The following is a 10,634-nucleotide window of genomic DNA, read 5'->3' as shown; positions in this document are numbered from 1 at the left end:
AAAAAAAAAAACATTAATAGATATATCTAATTTAGTCAGCAGACATTTTAGCAGTGATTGGACCAAACCTATAATCCAAGTTTGAGTCTACTTGAATTTGAGATTAGTAATGATTTACTTGCTTTTGTTTTTAAATTCTTAAAAAAATTATTAACTTATATAGATAACATTAGTTCACAATTTGTTTTCTGCCACAGAATAAAAATATATTCACTTGCCAGGCAGTGGTGGCACACACCTTTAATCCCAGCATTTGGGAAGCTAGCCTGGTCTACAGAGTGAGTTCTAGAACATCCAGGGCTCTTAGACAGAGAAACCCTGTCTCAAAAAACACAGTAGACCTATGTGATTGTCTCTCCTCCAAAGATACCTACTGTTAAAAGTTAAAGAGTCTCCTGACTTATATTACATTCAGAACCCCCACATCATCTCACAACAGCTTTGCACCCCATCTAGGGATAAAAGTGTGGAAACTCACATTCCCGCATCCATCACAGGTTCTGCATCACCAAGTTTAAGTACACTGGAGATCTTTGGCATCACAATAGTCAGAAAATCCTGGGGAATAAAAGTTTTTATTTTTTTACATTATAAACAGTGAAAATGTCATGATGAAACCATCTTGGAATCCAATATATGTTAATATAAAGTACATTATTTTAAAAGGGTTTCTTTTTTTAATGAAAGTATAAGAAAAATCGTGGAATGCCTGAATGATCTCTAGAAGTTAAGAGGTTGAACTCTTCACAGAATTGAACTTGCATTGTAGAAACTTCTTTTGGAAGATAACTTAAAACTTAACAGTACAAATTGCTCCCTTACGTTCATTTTGGTTATCTTAGGCTTTTTCTTTCTCTGTGTAGCTTGTCCTAGAACTTGCTCTGTAGACCATGCCTTGAACTCACAGAAATCCACCTGCCTCTGCCTCCCAAGTGCTGGGATTAAAGGTGTGCCCCGCCACTGCCTGTACTTTAGAGAATCTAAAACGTTTATGACTAAATTCACAAATGGCTAACTTGGTCTTTGTCTTGTAGCTTTTCCAAATTGTTCAATTACAGAGTTGCCAGCTGTCATACTTCATGTAGGGATTATATGCATATAGTCCCCAGCTTAGAAAAAAGACCAACACTTGTCACGTTCCTGTACTGCAGCACTCCCAAAGCCCTGATCCTGTGAGTCTGTCTGAAGTTGGTATACAGGTGACAAGCTATGCAGATATCTGTCCCCTGCAGCTTCCTGGCTCAGGATCCTTATATGCTGGTCTCTCATCTTGTCAGAAGGACCTGGGATGGGGTCAGGGATCTGAATGATGAAGACCCAAATTTGAGTTTGCTACATTGAGCCAGCATGAAGCAGCAGCTAGAGTTTTGGGGGGTTTTTTATATTTATTTATTTATTATGTATACAATATTCTGTCTGTGTGTATGTCTGGAGGCTAGAAGAGGGCACCAGACCTCTTTACAGATGGTTGTGAGCCACCATGTGGTTGCTGGGAATTGAACTCAGGACCTTTGGAAGAGCAAGCAATGCTCTTAACCACTGAGCCATCTCTCCAGCCCCAGCAGCTAGAGTTTTGAATTCTAGGAACATTCTGGACTTTTAATCATGTTTTTTTACCCCAGTAAGAGAAAATTTTACTTCAAAAAGAAAAGGTGTCTCTCATACGTTTCATAAAAATTTGTTTAGTTTTTGTTTCTTTGGGTTTTTTGTTTTGTTTTTTGAGACAGGGTTTTACTAAATATTTAGCTTAGGAAGGCCTCAAATTCCAGATCTACTTTCTTCAGCTCCCCAAGTACTAGGATGTCGGGAGTGGGTCACACCTTGCAGAAGCTACTGAGTTATAATTTGGAATGAGACTCAGGATACCTGAGTCTACTTGCTGTTTCTTTACTGAGACAGGGTCAGGCTAGCCCCTCCTGGTCCCTACTTTCTCAAGTGCTGGAATTACAGGGACACACCACCATGTCTGGTTCTACTTCTGACTTGCTCCCTGGATCAGTAGGATGGCTAAACAAACTCCTTCTGTGTTCCCTATCAAACAGAAAATACTTCTATAGTTACAGCTTTTGAAGAAGAGTTAAGCTATGGGAAATGAAAATGCTAGTAGCTTAGTGTGAGTGTTCAAACAGGATTGTTTTTCAGGCACTTCTGTAGCATAAGTAGGCATTTCAAGTTTAGTGCTGTGTGGCATGTTGGAGAGCAGGAGCCATCCCAACTATTCTGGTACTTTTAGCATAGACTTCACCGCACTAATTAGTTCAGGAAACTCCGTGTTCTGAAAGTGACCACGGTTGGTGAATTTGTACAATTTGGCATCCAACCTATCTGCCACTTCTTCTTGTTCCTTCCAGGGAAGGAAGGGGTCATCAGTGGAGCCAAACTGTACAATGTGAGGGCAGTTGGCCTTGATCTTCTCCCACTGCCAGGGGCGGCTGAAGTACCCTACAGAAAAAAAAATAGCCTATCGATATGCATGAATCATCATCCTAGATATCTAAAACTATCTAGTGGGGGCCCTCACAGAGGTGCAAAGGATCAGGGGCTTAAATTCAGGACAATTCTTTGGTTTTCCTATCTGTAGGACTTGATACCATACTGACAAAGAGGCTCGAGTAAAACCAGGTCCTGGGATTCATTCTAGACTTCAGATTGGAAAAAAATAGGTGGCAAATGTCTCACTTGCTATTATATAATATAAATATAAATTTGCTGTTATATTTTTAGGGCTATCTGAGAGAGAATAACAACTTTGTAAACTTGGCAGTTTATCCCATGCCTAGGGAAGGGCTTTCCTGGGTGTTCTCCCTAAAGACTTACCACTTGCACGCTCGTTTTCATCTCCCAAGTCTGAAGTGTATGCAGACACCAGTATAAGAGCATATACTTGATGTGTCTCTGCATACCTGGCATGAGAAAGATAGTGTCAGTAATATATGGTCTTATTAAATCTGAAAAGCAGTAAGCCATCTGATGTGAGTTCACAGAAAGGAGGTATATGCTACCGAGACAGATGCAAGCAAGAAAATAACCACTGCTGTGTGCACTCATCCACCTTTAGTGTGTGTCTACATTCTGATGAGATCCTAGACTCGGCCCCAGAGCATGGAATTCAGAGAAATGGGATTAAGGCCCAAGAACCTGCAATGTAAGAAAAACTGGACAATGCAAGAAAAGTACTTCCGCTGCCCCTGTACATGTGTTCTCATTGTGTCGTATTACAACTGTCCCCACACCCAGACAAACGATCACTGTCTCCTTACGGGCAGGAAAAGCCTTACTGCTCTGTGAACAGCACCCTCTGTAGGCCACCAGCCCACTATCTACAGATGCCCTCCCTCTGCCAAGAGCAGGCCAAGGAAATACTGAGACCTTTGAAGAGGAAATGTTTAGGGCTCGAGTTTCATTCTTGAAAATAAAGTTCTCCCACCCCCTACCTGCTTACTCAAGAAATATCAAACCACAGAAGACATGACAGGAAAAGCCCCAACCAGACTGATTGAGGTTGCTACCCTTTATACTTACCTTGGTACATGTCCCCTACGAATTACCTTAGTACCATTATCATACCCAATCATATACTGCTGCCTATATTCTTTATAAAGTTCAGGTCCGTTCCCTAAGCTAAATTCATTTTCTCACAGTTAAACTGAGATTATATATTTTTGGCAAGATAGCCTCGTCACTTCAGGGACACATGATGTGTGTCCCACTATCAATGGTACTGTTTGATTGCTTGGTAAGGTGTCCCCAGCACTTTCCATTGAGAAAGATCAATATCCCTTAGTAGTTAATAAATCAGCTAGCATGTCCCGTATGATTGTACCAGCTCCCTGTTTCTTCACACCTATACACTGGTGGTTTGCGCATCATTTTTCTTTGCCACTCCTAACTGTAGAAGCCAATTTTTAGAAGGCTGCTGACAATGCTGATGAATTCAGAGGACTTAGAAGATATCCATCTTTACCAATGGCTGGTAAACAAAAGGACAGAGTATGCTACAACCCATCCCCTTGACCTGTGTAGCTGAAAGGTCATAAAATGTGGCAAGATTCCATGACATACAATTCGCATGATATTTTGAATAACTGCTTGGAACAGACTTTGTTACCAGGGTAGAAGGAAATATGGAAGAAGCCCAACCTGAAACAGCTTGGCCAGCTAATCCCTTACCCCCTAGGCTAGTGGGGAAGGTAGGAGATTTTGATAGAAGCAAATGTGTGTACTGTTAATGCCAAGGATTAGGGGAGGGTTGTAGGTAGGTAGGGGAAGCAACCTCTAGTCTCCAGGAGGTACTTATTGAACATCTACTATGTCACACTCCCTCCTAGGCACTGCGATTCCTTGTCAGTGAACAAAGTCCCACCTTCATGGGGCTTCTATTAAATTAATAGGGGCAGATAAGATATCAATGTGTATTAGATGATAAAGCGCTATAGGTAATAAAATACAAAGGAGATAGGAGCCAGCAGAGTGAGGCTGCTCTTTTATATGGAATTGTTAAAGATCTCATTCAAAATAGAACATTCAAGCAGAAACATGGTAAGAGAAAGTCAGGCAGCTTTTAAGAGAGTGTCCCTGCTAGAAGGCTGAGCAGGATAAGGAAGGCAGGTGTGTACTTGGCATTTTCCAGGAACTACAATGACGTCAGCATGCCTGGTTGGGAGGAGAAAAGGGGTGAAGGGAGACAGAGCTGAGCAACAGGAAGCTTCAGAGCTACAGAAACTTTAAAAGGATCACTGCACCTGGTAAGAGCAATGTTTCTTCCAATCTCTTAACAAACAAGGAAGAAATTAGGGCAGATTAGGTTACCACTTTTGAGGTCAGCACTGTTCCTCTGCAATGGAAACTTAAGAAACACAACTATTTCCCCAGCAAGCATGACTACAGACCACACCTGGGGCAGCAGTCCCACAGGGTCATACCTCATGGCTGCGATAGCCCCGGAGCTGTGGCCTATGATGATGGTCTTCTCATCACAGTGCAGTTCTGTCTCCATGAAGGGCAGCCAGATGCTCTCCCGGGCTGTAACTGTGTTCAGGGTAAAACAGTCTGGTACTCAGAGGGGGAGTCTATAAGTGATGCTGTCCCACCTCTAATGAACAGCAGCTCACCACTAATGAACTGAGGCGGAAGTGGGGGATGAGGCTGTTATCAGAGCCTAAGATCTCTGTCTTAAGGTTTTAGTAAAGAGCTTTGCTTCCCCCACCACGTTCTTATTTAAAAAAAAAAAAAAAAAGGAAATAATACATTACAATTGAGGTGAAGCTTCCCCTCTTTTTCGAGAAAGAGCCTCACTATGTAGCACAGGCTAGTACGTAATTTGCTGTGTAGGCCACATCAGAATTCCCTTGTCTCAGGCTCCCAACTGTCGGTTTAAAGGCATATACCACATACTGACCTCAACTCTGAAATTTTCATGTAAAAATTTAAACTTCGCAAACAAATACCCACAATGTAGAGATACAGTTCAGAGGCAGAACACTTGCCCAGGATGTGTGAGACCCCTAGGTTCAGTCTCAGTACTGAGAAACACACAAACAAACACACACATACAAAACCTCTTGACAACGTTCTAAAACCCATGTATAGTATATATTTCTTTCCTGAACCAAGATACACCCATAACAAAAGGAGGAAATCTTATATTTTTAAATATTTAGGAACTCAACTGTAGTAAGGCTTTATTTTATCTGTAATTTTACCTACATTTTGCCTGAAAATGTCTGCAGACATTCAACAGGGAAAATAAAGTTGCTAGCTTACAAAGTAAAAAATTAAATTTTACCATGCCCAGGTGCTTTTCTTGGTTCTTCCTGAAATCTTCCATAGTTTTTGGCTTACACCTGCCTCCTGGAGCTCCTTGCTTTATTTGTTCTTAGTATGTATTTATCTTTGTCTTTCACTATGATACTCCAGCTTCCCTCCCCTCACCCCCAGATGGTGAGCTCAAACTCTAATGGATGAGGCTTTCAAAAGCAAGTTTAAAACTTACTTGGGTCAGGCATGTTTCTAGCCAGACACTGGAAACCCGGAACCTGAGATTTAAGGGGGAAGAAAAAGCTATAATAAAGAGCTTACTTCCAACTAAAACTCAAAAAAAAAAAAAAAAAAAAAGTGACACCTGATGTGATCTTGCTCAGTTCAGTAAGTATTTGCTGACTGTGAAATGAGATGGATTAAACTATGTTACAGATGAATATACACCCATGTTTTGTAGAACTCCACAGGGACCTGTGTCTGCGCTTGGAACCTGCTTATCCTTAGGGCCTCCATCTACGGAGAAGGCCCAAGCGGATGTGCTAGAGACAGAATGACCTGAGCCAAACAGACTGCACTCCAGAAAAAAATTAAAAAATAATATAGATACACCATAGAGACAGTTGGGCATCCCACCCTGCTGGCCATTTCCAGCTGGACCTTTGAGTTCGGCGGCTTTGCCCATAGCTTTCAGCCACAACCCCGAAGTTATATTCCAAACGGACTCTATTTTCTCCTAGAGGCCAAAGCAGGAAACTGTCTAACTGCCAGACGATGGAAGGGATCATCTTTTCTTAAAAGTCAAGCAGCACAGGATGAGCTAGGGTGCAATGCTGTTTCTATAAAGCTCACACAGAAGCCAAATTCAACAATATCATACAAGATTATACACATGGGTTCCTGAGTTCGATTCCCAGACCCATGTATAGGTAGAAAGAAACTGGTTACACAAAATTGTCTTCTCACCTCCACAAGCACCTCCCACATACAATAACGAGAAGCAAAATGTACTACAGACTGTCATAGGGATGGGGCAGGAGGCAGGCAGATCAGTTAGAAGATACTGGCAATGTTCTAGAGTTTAATTTGGGCGAAGAGTGTAGCTCAATGGCACACAATCAAACACCTTGGGCTTGAATAGCACCGATTTTGGGTGGGGGGGTCTGGTAGCGTATTACACGTTATATACATCCTTTGTATATATCAAAGGTTACGTGGTGAATTTTTTTTAAAAAATCTAAAATAATGAATATAAACATAAAATTATCTGGGAAGGCTCGAATCTGAACTGGCAGTAGGATTGGGGTAGGGAGGGGGCATTCCCTTATAACAGGGTTCTTCTCAGTCTCAAGAACTGAAACCTCAGCTTTTTGGGCTGCTTCGCCAGGCAAGATCCTCGCCACTAGTTTAGATCTAAGGCTTGAGGTGCTAGCATCGTCGAGTACTCACACACTGTGCTCATCTGGAGGAAGGTGGGCACAGGCTCGAGCCTCGCCCATCGTCCTCCCTCCCTCCGCTCCGCGCCAAGCTGACCGCAGGGCAGTGGCTGAAATTCCTTACCTGCTCCAGTCCCTTTCTCACCCAGCCGTACCAGCCCTGGGTGGCCACATCCCCGCCTCCGTTCCCGGGAACAATCACTGCCTTGCTAGGTGACGCCATGAACGCTGTCGCCGGAGACCCCTGCCCAGCTCGGACCAGCAGTGCTCAAATCGAGACTGCATCCGGCCGGGAGCCCGCACTAGGCCTTCTGGGAATTGTAGTCCTTGGATGCCCGCAGGTACTCTTCCTTCTCTGTCTAGAGTACAGGCTGCCAAACTTAAACTCTGTGAATTGCCATCAAATATCACTCACCTTTGATTTCCTTTTTTCCAGCGTCCTCATACTCCACGTCCCTTATGAAGTACTGGCAACAATATTCTCATAATGTGCTATCTTATTATTATGGAACTTTCGTTCGTTCAAGACAGACTCATTATGTAGCCCAGCCCAACACTGGCCTGGGGCTCTCTACGTAGACCAGACTGGCCTAGAACTCACAAAGACCTTCCTGCCTCTGCCTCTTAAGTGCTGGCATTAAAAGAATATGTCATCTTATTCAGCAAAAATTATTATTTATGTGTATGCACACCACATGCACGGGTGTGCCGCTAAGGAGTTTGGAGGAGGGTGTTGTCCTCTGGAGATGGAAGTAGTCAAATGTGAGTGCTGGGAATCGAACTCCAGTATTCTGGAAGAGCAGCAGCTACACTTAATGGCTGAACCCCATTTTTGTTTCTTACAATTTTTGTGTGTATGCCACACTGCCGGAGATGGTAGAGCATAGCCCTCCACACGCGGTTCCTGAAATGCTGGAAGCAATTCCCTCCAGGAAACCCAGTGGCAGCTAAATGAGTGCGTTACTTGAGGGCCAAGGAGAAAACACCTACATGCCCCGAGGGCCACTTTCATGGCATCTGCATACGCATTTCGCAAAGTTACAGAGGCTTCTTGTTATAGCAATTCTACTAGTGTACTTGTTCTTCATGTTCCTTTTTCCTTCCACTCCAGTGGCTTCTGAAAAAAAAAATGGATGTGCTGTACGATAATATGAACCTTCTGATCTGATAGAGCGGGCAGGCTCTAAAGCTGTAAAGCAGGTCATGGGGAAAACTGACTGATGAAAGAATTGGGGGGAATTTGAGGACAACCTGGAGGAATCCGGCCTCTCATTCTATCAAGTGGGTCCTGGAGACTGAACTCAGGTTGTCCAACCCAATTGCTGCTGACTTTTTTTACTCATACACAGTCTGGGGCCCTGCCCATGAACTGGAAGTGCCCACATTCAGGGTGGGTCTTTCTATCTCGATTAATTAAATGACTAAATGAAGACAGTCTCCTACAGACCTGCCTGCGGGGAACCTGGTCTACATGATTCCTCATCAAGACCCTTCTCAGGTGATTCTGGGTTGTGGCTAGTTGACAATTAAAACTAGCGAACACAGAGAGTTATTAATGAAACCAGAGCAGGGAGGAAGAGAGGGAGGAAGGAAAGGACACTTTGCAAAATGGGTGAGGCAGGCAAACCAGGAAAAGAACACAGAACCAGTTGTCTTGAGTCTGTTCCTTGAGGTTTTTATTGAGGTGGGCATGAAAAATGCATTCTTCCAAGAATAATGTGAGCCTTGGAAGAGCAATCAGTGCACTTAACCATTGAGCCATCTCTTCAGCCCCTGGAAGGGTTTTTTTTTTTAATGAGGGGAAAGGGAACATAAAAGGGGGGAAAGAAGAGGAGGGAGGAGGAGACTGGGCTCTGGGGACAGAAGCAGTAGAAGAGAAGAGAGAGACAGAGAAAGGGGAGAGAAGGGGATAAAGACAGAGAAGTAGGCAGAGAAGCAGAGAAAGAGAGAGAGAGAAAGAGACAGGAAGAGAGGAGGTGGACAAGACCCTCTTAAAAGTAAACGTAGTGCAAGTGCACAGGAGGTGCTCTTAGTGGCTACAGTTGAGGACTTTTCTTGTCAGAACCCCAAAGGCAGGCCAGTACAGATGCATAAACACAGCAGCTCTGGAGGGAAAGGTATCCTGACTTTTTGGGAAGTCAGGCTATGCCTGAAGCTGCGGTGTGGTGGGGGATTGTTTCCCTACAGGATGTAGCAGTCCCGCTCCTCTCAGAGTCAGCACAGCTGAGCTCTGCTCTGTTACCCTAGGGAAACGTCTTAGCAGAGCACTTTTGTGGCCCAAGGTGTTTCTTCAGCTTCACTCTGCTAAAGGGGAAAACCCTTGCAGAAATGTAGCCATCTCCTCCCCCTTCTAACAAGTTGTTACTCCATGCTGGCAAAAGATCTTAACCAAAACTCTTAAGAAAGAGATTTATTTGGGAAGGAGGAGTCCAGGAGAATGACTGCCTCTGTCAGGGTGGGCAAGGACAACCCACAACTGAACAGGCACAGGTAGGGGAGCGGGGCTTATATAGGGCTTCTTAGGGGCAGAATTTTCCAGATTTTCTGCTCAGGGATTGGTTAGTTTGCCTGGTTAGTTTAATTGATCAGGGGCAGAGGTGGCTCTGGTTTCAGGGCCAAACTGTACTTCTTTCACTGGCCCTTTTTAGCTTTTGGCTCTATTTTCAGGGCCGGGGCATACTTCTTTCACGGACTCTAGTTCTAGTGCCAAAGTGTATTTCTTTGCTCTGGTTTCAGGGTCAGGATGCATTTCTTTGGTTCTGGGTTCAGGGCTAAAGTGTTTCTTTCACTGGTTCAGGTTTCAGAGCCAGAGTGTGTTTCTTTCAGGGCTACAGTATTTCTTTCAATAGCTCTGGTTCGGAATCAGGATGTGTTTCTTTGGCTGGCCCTTTTACCCTACAGTTAGGTTTTCTATTGCTGTAAAGAGATACTATGGCCACAGCATCACTTATGAAGGAAAACATTTAATTGGGACTAACTTACAGTTCAGAGGTTTAGTCCACTATCATCATGGCTGGAAACATGGTGGCATGCAGGTCTCCTTCTGTTGCCTATGGATCAAGGGTATAGGCAGACCTTTCTGTCCTCCCAGTCACTCTCCAAATAACTACACAGAGACTTAATATTAATTCTTAATGTTCAGTTGATAGCTTATGCTTGTTTTAGCTAGGTCTTATAACTTAAATTAACCCATTTCTATTAATCTGTCTGCTGATTTGAGGCTTGTTTACCTCATGTAAGTATTTCCCATCCTTCTGGTTTATCTCCTCTGATTCTGCCTTTCTTCTTCTCTGCATTCTTCTGCCCCACAAATCCTGCCTAGCTATCAGCAAGTTAGCTCTTAGCTTAATGAGAACACTACATGTTTATATTGGACAAAAAGATTGTTCCACAGCTCAAGGGAAAACTGAATCTTGAATCTTGAAAGGTGATATATATATA

The 10,634-nt window shown here is 43.4% G+C and overlaps 1 protein-coding gene across 4 annotated transcripts in view; it reads right to left on the bottom strand.

Annotated features, from left to right (window-relative positions):
- Positions 1–7,487, bottom strand: part of Dzank1 (double zinc ribbon and ankyrin repeat domains 1) — a 70,409-nt gene extending 62,922 nt beyond the window's left edge. For 2 of the 4 annotated variants that reach the window (XM_013353172.2, XM_026788439.1), the window contains exons 1-2: positions 7,318–7,457; positions 5,993–6,035 (exon numbers count right to left, since the gene is read on the bottom strand). In XM_013353172.2, coding sequence (XP_013208626.1) covers positions 5,993–6,035; positions 7,318–7,416 — 142 coding nt within the window. In that variant the 5' untranslated portion in view covers positions 7,417–7,457. Of the gene's footprint in view, positions 1–556; positions 2,443–2,817; positions 2,904–4,922; positions 5,029–5,992; positions 6,036–7,317 lie in introns of those variants that run through there. The other 2 variants (XM_005365504.3, XM_013353173.2) reach the window with 2 other exon arrangements.
- Positions 7,488–10,634: the final 3,147 nt, after the last annotated feature.

Source organism: Microtus ochrogaster, unplaced genomic scaffold (genome assembly GCF_000317375.1).
Source record: "Microtus ochrogaster isolate Prairie Vole_2 unplaced genomic scaffold, MicOch1.0 UNK3, whole genome shotgun sequence".
Classification (NCBI taxonomy): Eukaryota; Metazoa; Chordata; class Mammalia; order Rodentia; family Cricetidae; genus Microtus; species Microtus ochrogaster.
This window is presented reverse-complemented; position numbering and strand designations above follow the sequence as displayed.